The 17463-nt window shown below is 41.4% G+C and overlaps 1 protein-coding gene across 1 annotated transcript in view; it reads right to left on the bottom strand.

The window, feature by feature from the left end:
• The window catches only part of SNX31 (sorting nexin 31), a gene marked incomplete at both ends in the record, with an annotated part of 63622 nt that overhangs the window by 5972 nt on the left and 40187 nt on the right, over nt 1-17463 (bottom strand). Inside the window, 3 exons of the mRNA XM_080694373.1 lie at nt 1797-1874; nt 5629-5742; nt 14324-14527. Of these exons, the coding sequence (XP_080550499.1) occupies nt 1797-1874; nt 5629-5742; nt 14324-14527 (396 nt within the window). The remainder of the gene's footprint in view (nt 1-1796; nt 1875-5628; nt 5743-14323; nt 14528-17463) is intronic.

The raw sequence follows: 17463 nt of genomic DNA, 5'->3' as shown, positions 1-17463 counted from the left end.
GCCACAATCCTTTCAGAGCATTACTAGGCCTTTAACAAATAAATGTGGACTTTTAAATAAAGATAGATTACTTAGTTATTCATTTACTTGTGGTATTGGAGATCAAACCCAGGGTCTTGTGTATGTTAGGCAAGTGCCCTGCCACTGAACTATATCCTCAGTTCTGCTTTATTTTTTTATTTTGAGACAGGATCTCTCTAACTTGCCCAGGTGGGCCTCAAACTTGTGATCCTCTTGCCTTAGCCCCCCCCCCCCGAGTTGCTGGGATTAAAGGTGTACACCATCATAATATATATATATATATATATATATATATATATATATATATATATAATCTTTGAGAGTTTCTTACATAACATGGCTTCTGCCAAAGGTTAAAGGTATTTCCATTCGGCACAATGGAAATATCAAGAGGTTCTGGATTCTTTCTAAAGAAAACTCTGGAGCTTACTTAAGATCAAGCCTGCTCTTTTGGAGATGCCCTCAAGATCCTGACTTTATGGCGTGGCTTGTAGGACAAACCTAAAAGCCTCCTTTTAGGGGAAAGCAGAAATAAAATGACACAGAGTAAATAGTTATAGAGTTCTCAGTAATCCAAAGAGGACTTCTCACTGGGAATACAGTTTGAATTCTAAAGACAGACTTCCTCCCACCCTGCCATCCTTGAGGAAGAAGAAATTAAAAAAAAAAAAAAATAGAAAGGAGACATAAAGGAAGGAAGAGGAAATATAACTTTACTATAAAAGCATTGTGCTAAGGTTCTTCATACCCTCACTCCCAAAGCCAGTTCTCCCTCCCAGGCCTGTCTCTTCCAAATTTCTGGGAAATCAACAAATCTTCATTCACAATCTTAAAGTTACTGAAAATTCACTCACTGATAATTACCTTGTGTGTGGTTAATTATTCTACCAATAATAGTTTAAGTAAGAAAGATCTGATATAGATTAAGAAATCTATAATTTAGGGGACTTTCCAGTTTAACTATTGATCAAACAGTAAAGATCATAATCTGCCTAAGGATGCAGAAAATGACCAGACCACCATGAACTGTCCTGTGATCATGGGCTGATGTCACCTTTATGGACCTTCCCATACCCACCCCTTGCCCAAGTTTCCTTTACAAGAAGAGCTGTAAACCCCCAGAAGGCATTTCTTTCCACAGATGGCCCATATTCCCCTTGAATATGTACCCCTTGCTTTCCTAAATAAACCTCTGGCTATGCCTCTGACTGGCTTGTGCTGAAATTCTTTTCCATCAGGTATGCCAAGGACCCCACTGGGCCTGAGCTGAGTTATGGACTTTCTTAATCTCCCTCTCCCTCTCCCTCTCCCTCTCCCTCTCCCTCTCCCTCTCCCTCTCCCTCTCCCTCTCCCTCTTCCTGTCCCTCCCTCTCTCTCCCTCTCCTTCCCTCTCTCCTCCTCTTCCTCCTCCTCCTCCTCCTCCTTCGTCTTCTTCTTTCTCCCTCCCCTCCCCTCCCCTCCCCTCTCCTCCCCTCCCCTCCCCCCTCCTCCCCTCCCCTCCCTTCCTCCTCCTCCTCCTCCTCCTCCTCCTCCTCCTCCTCCTCCTCCTCCTTCTTCTTCTTCTTCTTCTTCTTTTTCTTCTTTCTCTCTCTCTCTCTCTCTCTCTCTCTCTCTCTCTCTCTCTCTCTTCCACAAATCCTTCTTCTGAGCAGGGATTCCTCCCTGGAAAACCAGACCTGCTACCCTGGGAATTCAGGAGTGTAGTTTATCATCTCTAAGTACTGGCCAACAGTGGGAGCTTTAAGAGGACAACTTACACCGATCAGAGCTCTTACCATTTCTGGGTTCTCAGCAGCTAGCTTCACCATCTTCTCTGATATCATCTTTTTCAAGCAGCTACTCAGCAAAAAAGCCTACAAAATCCAGAAATAAAGAACACTAGATTAAAGAGATTTTTATTTTCTTCCTTCCCTCCTCCTGCCACAGAACAAATTTTGAGTTCTGTTTAAAAAACCATAGCATGCTTTCAAGAATTTAGATTTCTCCTTTAACTTTTAGAATTCTACATAAAATGCAATTAGCAAGAAAACATAAATATTCTCAAATACATGGACATATTTACAGTCAACTTTAAAGACAAGTAAAAAATGGCCAGAATCTCATTACTAATCTTTTTCCTCTTAAAACTTTCCCCTTACATCTCATATTTTCTATTATCTTATAAGCAGTCATATTTATGAGCAATAAATAGCACAAACTATTATTATAATCATGTAAGCTGAGGATAGTGAATCTTGTATTTAATTATTTATATAATTATCAAGAGACCTACTATTAGGCATAAATGATAACCTGTTTGAAAGAATATATTAGCACTTTACTGCTTTTGCTGAGATTATTTTAACTAGTTGTTTTTCTTCTCTTTCTTATTTTCCCAATATCTTTTTTCACTCACTTGCAAGATGGAAAACTTCACCCAGCATCACCTGGAGCCTTGTCCTCATCATCAGGACAATCCCAGCCACACATCCTGCTACACAAAGGCAGGGGCTTTAATTCCCTATGATTTTCCCACTTCTTCCTTTTCCACTAATACTTTTTTTTTCCCCTTACCCTGCTCTTATTTATTGGCTTGCTGGGTTTTTGTTTGTTTGTTTGTTGTTTTTTACTATAATAGGTTTGGACAACTGAAGCTTAAAATGTAAGGTTCTAGGGCTTTAATAGAGGTGTGTTTGGGGATGGTCAACTATGCTGGAGAGGAGAGGACTGGAGAGAAGGAGAGAAATCAGGCAAGTGTGGTAGGTAAAGTGGAAATCTCTTAGAGGGTAGACACACAGATAGCACAACTGAGAGACAATGGTTGACATATACCACACCGTCCCGCAGGGATAGAGAGTATTTTAAGAATGACATTTATTGAAGGGGAAAGGAGGGAAAAGAGAAAAAGTGGTATCGCCAATAGGAAAAGAATATATATATAGTGTATATATCCAAAATTTGATTTGCTAGCTTTGCTAAGAATTAGCACTGTGTGTGTGTGTGTGTGTGTGTGTGTGTGTGTGTGTGTGTATTTGTGTGGGATTATATATATCCCACACAAATCCAGAGCATGAAATAGTTCCACAGTAAAACCCTTAGCTGATGCAGTGAGGAATGATTTTTAATAACATTGTGTAAGATGTGGACCAATTTCATTTTCCCATGCTACATATACATATAAATAGGTTAGGACTCTGCTGTAAGCTCAGATTTTGTTAGGTACTGTGTACACCTCTAGTCCCAGCTACTTGGGGGGAGGTAAGGCAGGAGGATTGAAAGTTCTAGCCAACCTGGGAAACTTGAGATAAATAAAAAGGGCTGGGGATGTAGGTCAGTGGTAGAATGTTTGCCTAGTATGTGCAAAGGAAAAAAGGAAGAGAGGGAGGGAGGGAGGGAAGGAGGGAGGGAAATGTAACTGAGCTTTCATTAAAGAGAAAAGATTTGGGCCCAAGCCTTCATTTGTATTTGCAAGGCACACAAGTAACATTTCTGGCTTTTGCAGAAGTAGCCCTTGGGTACGGATCAATAAAACTCACACTCCAAGGAAATAAGATCTTACTAGGAATCCTTTAAAAGATGTTTATTGCACCTCTCTGTAGTGGCTCAAACTCATTTGCTACTGTTTAGATTAAAAGGCCATAATAAAATTGAGTCGCACTTAGCATTCTGAGGGGGTTAGAGAGAAGGGTGGTCTCACTGCCCAAAATCTCTCTGTCTCTGCATGTGACTGCAAATATTACCTCAGCAACCATCCTACCATTTCCCAAGGGATGTTTCATGTGTAAATGAACCTGAGAACCCATTTCTTTACTAGGACTGTAGTTTAGTACTTCATGTTTTCAAAGGACTTTGATATCATGACCATAACTGTACTGGAAGTAGAACTGAAACGGTGCTTCATTACCTGAAACCAAAATGGTCTATGGAACTTGGTGGGACTTGAGTTGAGTATAATATCAATGCAAATATTACTTTAGTATTTTTACCCCACTTTAGAACACCTGCAGTATTTTATTTCAATTTGAAATAACTTGTTAATTCAGTAAAAATAACTCTTCAATTGGTTTAGGTGTTTAAAAATCTGTGTGTATATGTGTGCTTCTATTCCAATTTTAGTTGTAAGTCTATGGTAGACATAAGATAGTTACCCAAAAGTCACTGCTTTTTATTCTCTCCTGAGAGACTCTGATTTTGTTTGGAATAATAAGTGTTCAGTCCCAGGCAATGATCTATGCTTTTCCTAAGTCTATTGTGAATCCTGTTCCTCTGCCTAGTGGTTGATTTCCAGACTCCCTTGCAGCTAACGGTGGTTGTATGGCCCAGTTCTGACCAAGAAAAGAAATGAAGATTCTACTGAAAGAATGTGGAGCAAAATGTTTGCTTTCCAGATAAAAGAGACAGCTTTTTATCTGCTTAGAGAAGACCAAGGGAATGAAAGCGATGCTAATCATCTATTATTATTAAGAGAGATAATGAAAATCTGTATTGTATAAGCCTGGAGTCAGAAAACAGAATCTAGCCTACCACCTGTGTTTTATAACTAAAGTCCCACTGGAATACAGCCAGGCCCATTTATTTATGTATTGTCTATGGCTCTGTTAACAGAGTTCAGTAGGTGTAACAGAGACTGTGTGGAACTAAAATCATAAAATATTCACCATCTGTGAATATTTTAATAAGAAGTGTGCTGATCTAAGCCAGTTAGTTGAGCTTCTATTAATTGTTATGATTTGGATCTTAAATGTCTCCCAAATGCTCATGTGTTCAGGGCTTGGTCCACAGCTGATGGCCTTATAAGGAGGTGGAAGAAACTTTAGGCAGTAGGTCCTAGCTAAAGGAAATTAGGTCTTTGGGAGTATGCCCTTGCCGAGTATGTTGAGACCCCAGCCTCATCTTCTCTTTCTCATTTTGTTGCTTGGTCACCGTCAGGTGAACAGCTCCACCATGAGCTCCCTGCTATGATCTTCTGCCTCCCTCCAGGCCCAAAGCAACAGAGACAAGAGACCACAGACTAAAACCTCTGTAACAATGAGCCAAAATGAGCCTTTTTTCTTCCTCCTTCTGTGTGTGTGTGTGTGTGTGTGTGTGTGTGTGTGTGTGTGTTGGGGGATGATACTGGTAATAGGGGTTGAACTCAGGGGCATTCTACCTGTTAGCTTCCCCCAGCCCTTTATTTGTTTGTTTGTTTGTTTGTTTGTTTGTTTTGAAACAGGGTCTCACTAGGTTGCTGAGAGTCTTGCTACTTGCTGAAGCTGTCCTCAACCCGACAATCCTCTTGTCTCACCTCTCAAATATTGGGGTCATAGATGTGCAACACCATACCCAGCTGCCTTTCTTACTTTAAGTGGATTTATCCCAAGTATTTTGTCACAGTGATGGAACGCTAACATAGTAATTAAATTCATTTCAAATTGATACGAAGTTCATGTTGACTAGTGAAATACTGCAAAAGTAAAAAAAAGAGAGAAAGAGAAAGAGAGTAAAAGTTATTTTAGTCCCAAAAAAGTATGCATGACACACTCTAGTGCCCTGCTTTAGGGTGGTTAAGGTAATGTGCTCTGTCTACTCTAGCCAGTAAGACAAGCATTTCAGCACAAAGGGTGTCCATGCTCTACCTGGAGAACTCACCTGCTTGGTATAAACAACGAACCATTGCCAGTGACTATCCTCACTGTATTGAAATCTGAGCTCTAAGTTCTGGTTGAGAGTTCGCTGGGGCCCATCTGTATCCAGCAGAGTCCCCTAGGGTGAAAAAGATACTATTTGATATTCAATAAAAATGGAAGTTTCTATTAATTTGCTGGGCAAAATATCAAAATGAGTAAGACTGTTCCTTTACCCATGAGGCTATGAGTTCGGTCCATGAAAAAGTCATGAAAGTAGATCACACTGTGTGATACAATAACTGTTGTAAAGGAAGCAAACATGGGTCTGAAGGAGGAAATACACTGGGCACACAGCCCAGGCTGGGAGGGTAAAGGAAACTTCCGGAGGGAGTGTGTGTGAACAAAGATAGAAGCCATCCAGGTTTGTGGTGGTGGTTTTGTTCTTAGAGAGGAAAGTGAGAGATGACTCCTAGCAAAAGACATAGCAAGTGCAAATCACTGAGACCCGAAAGAGCCTGAAATGTTGGAGACACTGTGAGAGATAAGGCAGCTGCAGCACCGGCTCTGAATCATGGAGCCTACAGAGATAGGGTGGACCAGATCCTGAAAGCCTAGTGGGGAAGGGCTATGACTTTTGCTATACAGCATCTATCCCTCTTTCTCCTAGTAACAGAGTCTCAAATTCCCTTGGGAAAAACCATCCCTCTTCAACTAAAGGATATCTATATAGGAATTTCAGAGAATGAAAAGTCAGAGTGTGCTATAGAATCTATGTGTAGACTGACTGGACAACTATGCTCTGTGCCCCTCATTTGATCTTAAAGTCAAGAGCCCCAAGGAGCAGTTCTTGGTAGAATTCCTGTTTCCTAGAGCTGCTTTGTTTCCTGAATTCCTTGAACCTCTGACTAAGCTTTTTTTTTTTTTTTTTTTTTTTTTAATCTTTAGGTTATTCTAGATCCTTCCAATGAGTCCCTTTTTTCACTGGAGTTCAATCCTTCCCAACAAAAAGATTTATAAGCTAAGTTAGGAACCCTAGACTTTAACTTGAGGGAAATGGACATTCATTAGGAGATTTTAAAAGCTGAAAAATAACATTAGATTTGTTGTTTTAGAAATATTGGTCTGATAGCATCAGCATAAAAAAGAAATTAAGCTACAATTGTTTCAAACATTGAGCAGCAGATAATGCCAGAGAGAAGGAAAGCAAATGGGTGAGCCCCATGATTATCCCAGCTCACTCCTGGAGGTATTTCCAGGACACAGCACAAGGAGAGGGGACCCAAACAAAGCACAGAGGCCTTGCTAAGCCGAGGAGAAAGACAGATGTTTGAAGAAGTTGAGGTTAGAATTTATAGGGCAGAAGACCATGAGCCCCGGAGAGCTTCTCTCAGACTTTCAGCTGAGTAATGATCTGCTGCGTATGTGGAGCAAAACTCTTTGAGGCTAAGGAAAGAACCACTGAAAATCAGTAAGTTGAACAACTCCAGAAGCTTGCAAACAAGAATGCAAAGAGTTTATGTTTCCATCTGCCAGAGCAAGAGGGCAAGCTATTGGGTAGGGTTATAAGCAAGGTAGCCAATGAGTAAAGAGCTCAACTAGCCCTAAGCTAAAATCTGCTCTGGACCTATTCTAAGAAAGCTTAACAGCAAGCCTCCAAAGAGTAAAACCAATACCAAATAACTCAACTGTATGCTAGAACAAAGATTAATACTCTCTAAGGGACTATAATAAAATCCAATAGCAGCCGGGCATGGTGGCACATGCTTGTGGTCTCAGTACTTGGGAGGCTGAGAGAGGAAGATTGTGTAGGTTCAAAGCCAGCCTCAGCTACTTAGTGAGGCTCTCAGCAACTTAGTGAGACTCTGTTTCCAAATAAAATAGAAAATAGGTCTGGGAGTGTAACCTGAAGGTAGAAAAGCCCTGAGTTCCACCCCCAGTACCACACACACACACACACACACACACACACACACACACATACTCCAGCAGCATTCAACAGTGTGAACTTCACAGTGTTTAGCATGCCACAAAATGTTACCTGGCGTACAAGGGAGGAGGAAATATGTTCCAAATAGAAAGGAAAAAAATCAACGATAGAAACAGGCTCAAAAGTGGCACAAATGATGAAATTAGTAGGCAAAAGTATTAAAACAGGTACAGTCAGGTGTTCCTTAATGATGGAACTGTGTTCTAAGCAATGTGTTGTAAGGCAGTTCTATCACTGTAAACGTCATGGAGTGTATGCACACAGACCCAGGTGGTATAGGTAATCACTTGACATGAGGGGTTTTTATAGGAGATGTGCTGGGGATTTAACTCAGGGCCTTGTGTATGCTACGCACATGCTCTATGTGCTGCACCCCTACTTCCCATGTCCATCACTTGCCATGTTCTCTTGTTGCAATCAGGAGATGCAGTAAACAGAAGATGTATGAGGCTGCTGCTGGTGTAACAGGGCACACTGTGTAACAGTAAAGGTTTTTTGTTTGTTTGTTTTGTTTTTTTAATAAAGAGAAGGAATGCCAGGCGTGGTGGCACAAGCTTATAATCCCCGAGCTTTGGAGGCGGAGACAGGAGGATCTCATAGGTTCAAAGCCAGCCTGCTGGCGTAAGAGACCCTGTTTCCAAAAATAAAATAGGTCTGGGAGTATAGCCCAGAGGTAGAAGGGCTTCCAGGAACCCCAGTACCAAAATCAAGAGAGAGAGACAGAGATAGAGATGAGAGAGAGAGAGAGAGAGAGAGAGAGAGAGAGAGAGAAAGAGAGAGAGAGAAGGAATATTCCCTAATAATAAAAAGTATAATATATAAGATGGGCATGGCGGCACATACCTGTAATTCCAGTACTTGGGTCGGGGGAGCTAAGACAGAAGGATTGCAAGTTTGAGGCCAGCCTCAACAACTTAACAAGATCCCATTTCAACATAAAAAATAAAAATAAAAGGGCTGGAGGTATAGCTCAGAGGTTGAATGACCTGATTTAATCTCCAGTAAAAAAACAAGTACAATAAATACAATAAATAAGCCAGTACTATAGTCACTTATTAATATTACTATCAAGTATTATACACTATACATAATTGTATATATTATATTTTTATATACCTGGCAGTACAGCAGGTTTATTTAAACCAACATCACCACAAACATGTGAGTAATGCATTGCACTGTGTTGCTGTGATGGCTACAGCATCACTAGGCAACAGGAATCTTTTAGCTCCACGAGTCATACAGGACCACTACTGTACATGCAATCTGTCATTGACCAAATCGTCATTATAGAGTACATGGATGCATTTAGAATATCTTTCAAACACTAGATAATTTAGAGAAAAACATAAGCATAATGAGGAAAATGTAGACATAAAAAAACAAAATTTCTAGAGATAAAAATATAATATTAAAGGTAAAAACACATTGGATGGGATAAATAGCATGTTAAGACACTACAGAAGAAAAGCCCAATGATCTTGAAACTATAGCAATAGTGAGTACCCAAGATAAAGCACCAAGAGAAAAAAGACTAAAAGGAAAACAGCAATGAAATGCCACTTCGTAACCATTTGGTTGAGGATGACTTTAAAAATAAGATAACGTAATAGCCAAAATATGGAACCAACCCAGATCTCCATCAACAGATGAATGGATAGCAAAACTTTGGGAAATACACACAATGGAATTCTATTCAGCCATAAAGAAGAACAAAATTATATCATTTGCAAGAAGATGGAAAGCCCTGGAGAACATTATGTTAAGTGAGATCAGCCAAGCACAGAAGGAGAAGGTACATATGTTTCCTCTAATATGCCCAGACTAGGAAACACAGAGGATACCAGTGAGACTCCAGATAATGGAGGGGAAATATCAGCAAAGTTTGAATGGAAAGATAGGAGAGGAGGAAGGCTGATCTTGATTAATGAGGGTCTACATCTGAACATGTGTAAAATTATGAATAAGACATGGTTAACCTGGACAACCACTGGTGGGAGGGGGGAAAGGATAATGGGGGCGGGGGGGAGAGGGCACCAAATATAGTTTAAATGTATACCATTTATGTTCAATTAAAAAAATTGTTTAAAAAAATAAGATAATAATAAGTATTGACAATGAATATGGAGAAACTAGAACCCTCAACCACTACTAGTGGAACCTAAAGTGGTATAGCCAATTTAGAAAACAAGCTGGCAGCTCCTCTAAAAGTTAAACACAGAATTACCATTTGATCCAGTCATCCCTCTCCTACGTATATACCCAAGAGAAATGAAAACATTTGCTTACCCAAAGTTTGTACACAAATGTTCATAGCAGCAGAATTCACCATAGTAAAAGGGAAGAAACAACCCAAATGTCCACCAATAGATGGAGGGATAAATAAAATGTGGTATATCCATACAGTAGAATATAATTTGGTCACAAATAAAAGAATAAGGTGCTAATAAATACTATGATGAGGATGAACCTTGGAAACATTATGCTAAATAAGAAGCTTGTCACCACGTATTATGATACCATCAACATGACACGTCCAGAATCAGCAAATATAATCTGTGGAGACAGAATGTAGATTAGGGGTTTCTTAGGGCTGGTTAGGATGAGGGGTAGGGTGCTGGAGAGTCTGAGGTGATGGAAGTGTACTAAAGTTGGTAGTGCTGATGCTGCATAACTCTATGAGTGCACCAACTACCACTGAATTGCCCATTATTTATATGGGTGAATCATAATGATATAAAAATGATCTCTCAAGGAAACTGTCAAAAAGAAAGAAAATGTGTGTTGTAATAGAGGAAATATAACATAGATGTGTTGGTGGAGGAGCAGACACAGACATGGCAAAGTGCAAAAGTGACATGTGCATGTGACAAAGTGCAAAAGCAGCTCAACTGAGAAAAGGCCGCCTCTTCAAGAGGTGGTGCTGGAGCATCTGAACTTCCCGGGTGCAAAAAGAGAATCTGAGCCTTCATTTCATACCCCATGTAAAAATGAACTCATAATGGATCAGAGACTTACATAAAAAAAAAACCTATAACTGTAAAACTTTTAGGAAAAAAATCTTCATGATCTAGAGTTTGGCTAAGAGTTCTGGAACTTAACACCAAAAGCAAAATCCATAAAAGAAAAAAAATCGATGAATTATATTTCACTAAAATTTAAAAAGTTTGTCCTGCCAAAGACCCCATTAAGAAGATGGAAAACTACAGAGAAAAACAATATTTGCAAACCAGATGGCCAAGAGAAGACTAGCATCTAAAATACATAAGAAATTTATAAAACTCCACCGTTAAAAAAAGAAAGAAGGCCGGATGTGGTGGCGCACGCTTGTAATCCCTGCGCTTGGGAGGTGGAGACAGGAGGATCGCGCAGGTTCGAAGCCAGCCGCGCTGGCTTAAGAGACCCTGTTTCCAAATAAAATATAAAATAGGTCTGGGAGTGTAGCCCAGAGGTAGAAGGGCTTCTGGGAAACCCAGTACCACCAAAAAAAGAAGAAGGAAGGAAAGAAAGAAGGAAAGAAAGAAAGAAAGAAAGAAAGAGAGAGAGAAAGAAAGAAAGAAGCAAACAATATTGAACTTGAAATGTAGCCCAGTGGTAGAACACTTGCCTAGCATGTGTGAAGCCCTGAGTTCAATCCCCAGCAGGAGAGGAGACTAACAATCTAATTTTTATTTTTTTAACAATCTAATTTTAAAAATGAACAAAATAAATCAAGAGATATTTCACTAAAGAAGATACACAGATTGCAAATAAGCACAAGAAAAGATGTCCAACATCATTAGCCATGAGGGAAATACAAACTTTTAAAAAAAATGAGATACTATTACACAGCAATCAGAATGACTAAAACAAAAATAATGACAACACAAGATGCTGGTGAGGATGCAAAAAGACCAGATTACTCATACATTGCTGGTGGAAATATAAAATAACATAGCTACTCTCAAAGACATCTGGTAGCTTCATATAAAAAAAAAAAAATCCAAGCCGGGCATGGTGGTGCACACTTGTAATCCCAGCATTTGGGAGGCTGAGACAGGAGGATTGCGGTTTGTGGACAGCCTCAGCTACTTAGTGAGGCCCTTTGCAACTCAGTGAGACCCTGTCTCAAAATAAAGAATAAAAAAAAAAAATAGGGCTGGAGGTGTAGCTCAGAGTTAAAATGTCCCTGGGTTCCATCCCCAGTACTGAGGGAAAAAAACAAAACAAAACAAAACAAAAAAAACACCAAAAACCAAAACCAAAACAAACAAAAAAGAAACATGCAATTACCATACAGGCCAACAATTGCACTCCTGGGCATTTATCCCAGAGGAAGGAAGACTTCTGCTCAGATAAAAGCCAGTGCGTGAATATTTAGAGCAGCTATATTCATAATAGCTAAAAACTGAAAACATCCAGATGTCCTTCAATGAATGAATAGTTAAACTTCAGTATGTCCATACTATGGGTTACTGCTCAGCCATCCCAAGATACAAACTACTGATATCTAAGTAATCCAGAAGAATGTCAAAAGATGTGTGCTGGGTGCCACTTATGAGTATAGAACATGCAACACACCACCCACCAGCAGAACATTTTCTCTTTTAATTTATTCATTTTTTTAGTACTGGGGATTGAATCCAGGCACATTCTACGTCCAAGCTACACCCTCAGTGTGTGTGTGTGTGTGTGTGTGTGTGTGTGTGTGTGTGTGTGTGTGTGTGGTACTGGGGTTCCTGGAAACCCTTCTACCTCCGGGCTACACTCCCAGATGTATTTTTATACTTTTTATTTGGAAACAGGGGCTCTTAAACCAGCGTGGCTGGCTTCAGACCTGCACGATCCTCCTGTTTCTGCCTCCCAAGCACGGGGATTACAAGCGTGTGCCACCATGCCCAGCTACCCTCAGCCTTTTTTATTCCTTATTTTGAAACAGGGTTGAGCTAGCCTTGAATCTGCAATCTTCCTATCTCAGTTTCCCAAGCCTTGGCATTACAGGTGTGTGCCACCATGCCTGGCTAGAAAACACTCTTTTTAAGTGCACGAGGAACATTTACCAAGATAGATCAAATGTGGGGCCACAAAAGCAGTTGCCATTGTTTAAATGGACTGAAATCATACATGCATTTTCTTTGACTCTAAAGGGGAAAGAGAGGGAGCAGGAGAAGGATTGGGAGGCTGTCTGATCTGTCCATGTAGGGGATGTTGAGACCAAGCTGTGAACCTGGAGAGAAAGGGACACCGTTAGGGGCTAGGGAGGTGGTGGCTGATGACAGGCCTCCAGGAGCAATGAAGTATGTCGGTGGGAGAGAAGAGTCAAGGGATTTCAGTATGTCTGACTTGGCAGTCAGGGGTATGTCCACTTGCCAAGACAGAGAAGTCGGGAGGAAGAGGCCCAGGATGGTCCTGAGAGGGAAGGATGAGCCGGCTGGGGGAAAGGCTGCGTTTGCGATGTCCAAGAGGGACCGGGGAAAGTGTTTGGAGGCAACAGGAGACACTGGGCCTTTGAGTGGGAACTGAGGAATTGGTTTTAGTGACTCTGCAAAAGGAAAATGCTAGAAATGCAATCCCAGGAAACATCCGCATTTCAGAAAGGTTCAGAGGAAGCAGGGGCCCCACGGAAACAGAGGAGGAAGGAAAGGGAGTTTTAAAACGGAGGAAATGCTGATGGCATCAAGTGCTCCAGAGAGGGCAAGTGACAGGCTCCTAAACCATCCCCAGGGTCCCATGGATTTAAAATTAGGTATCACCAACGCTCTTGGAGCTTGTCTCTCTCCTGTGTAGAGGAGAGTCATCATTAGCCCACTGACTACTTTCAGAATTTAGTTAAATATCAGAAGTAGCAGTGGCCAGCACGGCACCTGGCACAAAGTAGGCATCAATAAACCTGAATAAAGGTTTGTCTTGCAGCCAGGTATGGTGGTGCATGCTTATAATCCCAGTACTTGGGAGGCTGAAACAGGAGGATTGCCAGTTTGAGACCAGTTTTAGCAACTTAGTGAGGCCCTCTGCAACTCAGTGAGACCCTATTCTACAACAAGTAGCTCAGAGGTAGGCATGCCCCTAGGTTCAATCCCCAATGCCACCAAATAATTTTTTTTTGTGTGGTACTGGGAATAGAACCCAGGGGCATTCTACTTCCACCAAATAATTTTTTTGTGTGTGGTACTGGGAATAGAACCCAGGGGCATTCTACTTCTGAGCTATATCCCCAGCCCTATTTTTTGTTCTTTATTTTGAAACAGGGTCTCACTGAGTTGTAAAGGGCCTCACTAAGTAGCTGAGGCTGTCTGGGAACTGCGATCCTCCTATCTCAGCCTCCCAAATGCTGGGATTGCACACATTTTTAATAAATTTTAAAAAGTGTGTCTTGCAAGGAGATAGCAATGGCATGGTGCCTGGGCTCCTTCAGAGGGGCTCCCTGGTCAGCATCATTTTCTAGTCAGCATAGAGCATACAGTAAGTGCTTAATAAATGGTAGCTTTTATTATTGTTTGCTGTTATTACTTTAGCTTCCCTTCCAGAGGCAGGGAAGCCTGCTGCCTGTTGCCAGAAAGATTGGTGTGTATTACTCTGGATGTGGAAATCTGTACGGGCTATAAACTAGGTAACGCTTAACATGGTTTAGATGCCTTTCCACTCGAAGTATGGATTCAAGTGGCAGGTCTGTCTCCCCAGCACCAACTCCATCATCTCAGACAGAAAGAATTTTAAAAATCGTGGGAAAGCAAGGTGCCCAGATACTCACAAGGAAAGTCACCTGCCAGCACTTCACCCTGTCCATCTGGAATGTGACGTCCTGGGTCTGGCTATCTGGCAGGGTTATGCAGCAGCTGATCTCGTTATTGCCGACAGAAAGAAGAACCCCGCAGCCTGGTTCTGGGTGGTCACAGGTGCAGGGATCCAGCTGCATGCACCCATAGTGCGGCACCTCCCGGCACAGCTCCAAAAACTGCTCCGAGGCCAGGGGTGAAGGGAGGGAGGGAGCAAAAGACCACTTGAAGCAGATGCAAGCCTCGCAGGACACCGTAATTGCCACCCCAGCCATTTCACCCTTGTTCTGGCCCCCAGGAATGCAGTCAGCCAGCCCCCGGGGAAGTGTGTGTCCTGCCAGGGCAGGGGCTGGCCCTGCCTCCCTCCCCAGCTCCCCACGGGGTCCCTGCTCACATAGCAGGCCTTGGTACAGGTTGAGTGTAGAAGCATTGGCTGAGTGAACAAAGGAGACAGCAGAGTGGAGTGAAAGGAAGGGGTAGATATGACTTGACCTCAGTAGATCCTAACAGCTATCCAAAGAGAACAGCATGCCTGTGACATGTTTTTAAACAAGGAAACTGAGATCTAAGTGGGAGGGAAAGGCGCTCAATTTTCCAAGATCCTCTGTGTGATGGCGGTATTGACTGACAGACAGACAGACAGACAGACAGACAGACAGACAGACAGACAGACAGGAGAGAGAGAGAGAGAGAGAGAGAGAGAGAGAGAGAGAGAGAGAGAGAGAGAGAGAAAGAAGAGAAGGGAAGAGAAGAGAAGAGAAGAGAGAGAGATGGGGGGGGCAGGGTTAGACGGGGCAACAGAATGAGACAAGAGTGGGTCTGTGTCCTAAGCAGAGTCGCAGACAGCTCCCAAACATAAGCATTTGCTACTTGTAACATTACGTTTTTCCTTCTGCTTAAGAACTGAGGCTCAAGCTTAAGGTCCTGGCTTCCTGTCCCATTAACGTCTATCCAGGATTTGTGTATGTGGGGGCAAAGAGAGTACTGAGGATTGAACCCAGGGATGTTCTACCTGTCAGCTACACATACCCTCAGCCATTTATTTTTTATTTTTTGGTACTGGGATGGAACCCAGGGGCTTTCTACCTCTGGGATATACTCCCAGATCTATTTTACATTTTATTTGGAAACAGGGTCTCACTAAATTGCTGAGAGCCTCACTAAGTAGCGGAGGCTGGCTTTGAACCTGCACGATCCTCCTGTTTCAGACTCCCAAGCTTGGGGATTATAAGTATGCACCACCACACCCGGCTCTATAGCAACTTCTCTCTACTGCTGCAGCACAAAAGCAACCGTAGACAGTACCTAAGTGAGTAAACATGGCTGTGTGCCAATAAAACTTTATTTACAAAGGCCATGTTAACCTTCTCTAATTCACAACTGATGAATTTTTTTTTTTTTTTTTGAGGGTCTGAGGATGGAACCCAGGGGCATTCAACCTCTGAGCTACACCTCCTGCCCTATTTTTTTATTTTTTATTTTTTATTCTGAAACCAGGTCTCACTGAGTTGCAGAGGGCCTCACTAAGTAGCTGAGGCTGTCCGCGAACCGAGATCCTCCAGTCTCAGCCTCCTGAATGCTGGGATTACAAGCATGCGCCACCACGCCCAGCCAGATGACTCTTTTCTAAATTTATTCACTTTGCGCATGTTTACATGCGCAAAGAAGTAGTGGTTATGATGTTTACTCCATTAGCAGAAGAACTTTACCAACACTTACTGGTTATGGGTCAGCAGTGAGAGGAAATAAATCAATTTCAACAGTGACTTGGTTTTTAAAAACTAACTCATGTATTCAGAGTAAAGTTTTTAAAACAATAATCACAAATTACATGACAAACTCAGGTAAAATGTGTCTAATAAAAGATAAAACTTGTTTTGTGGAAACATACAAACACATGTTTTAGCAGAGCACAACAGCATGGTCAAAACGTTATTTTTTATAAATCAAGGAGTTAAGGTAGACATGTACTTGGAACTGGCTGTGGTTTACACAGTTTGTAACGGTGTCCAAAGGAGTAGGGCTAGTCTAACCATCAGAATAGGTGCTGTACTTTTCAAGATTTATAGACACACAGAAAAACTGAACCCCAATATTTTTGTGACAAAACTAAGGTGGAAAACCAAGGGGTAGACATTAAATTGTGGCAGTATGTGCCTTCTCCCTTGGCTTCCTTTTTCTTTTTTCTGTTTTATTTTGTTCAGAGTTTGGGCCTTTGAAGAGTTACTTTCAATACCAACCTAGGCATAAATGACTCTTCTAAATTTTGGTCACATTTTGTTCAAAACCAATGCTGTATTTACAAGCACTGGCAAAGTCTAAAGAATACAACAAGACAGCACAACAAAGCAAAGGCTGTTTCTGTACCAGTATTAGAAAATGGCCTAAAAATATTTGAAAAAGAAGTTTGGGTACTAATATATATATCAAAAATAGGTTTATAAAAAAATGTAGTTCAAATCTGTAAAAAGAAAAGCAGTTAGGGCCTGATTACTGCCAGGCACTCAGGTAGCTGTTATAATGCAAAGTATCCTCACTAAAAGTAATTAGCAAGTGGATAGAGGAGTTGGGACTTAGGACTTTCACATTCTAAAAACAGGTTTGCATAATAAATGATATCTAGCAGGAAGCTATGACTGCCCCAAGAGTGTGTAGGAGGAGAGTACTGACCTTTGTGAAAGGGGAGCAGATACCCCACGGCCCCTGACCTTGTAGATCATTCTGGTCCTAACAAAGAAACCTAGGCTTACTTTGCCTAGGTTATGGGGCCAGAAATCCCCATAATTATAACAAAAGGGACCTGAACAGAGTTAAGGAGTGAGTGGACTTACACCTAGGTCAAAAGATTACATGGTAGAGCAAGATGGGGGACTATGTATCTATAAAAGCTGTTTTGTATTTTGAACTCCAGTGACTTCTTTTCAAGCCACCCTCCTATACCAGGATAGTGTAGGGTTGTATTAAAACTATCTTCTATATTTTTGTTTTGTAATAATAAATTCATTTAAGCTTTCAGCAAGAGTCCAGTGTTTTATCTATACCTAATTCAGAACAAGAACCCATGGCTTCTGGAACAGTTTCTGGGAGCCTAAAAAGGTCCCCTGAAACAGTTCCC

Source organism: Muscardinus avellanarius (assembly GCF_963383645.1).
Source record: "Muscardinus avellanarius genome assembly, chromosome: 4".
Lineage (NCBI taxonomy): Eukaryota > Metazoa > Chordata > Mammalia > Rodentia > Gliridae > Muscardinus > Muscardinus avellanarius.
The sequence above is the reverse complement of the archived record's forward strand: the minus strand, read 5'-3'. Positions and strand labels throughout refer to the sequence as shown.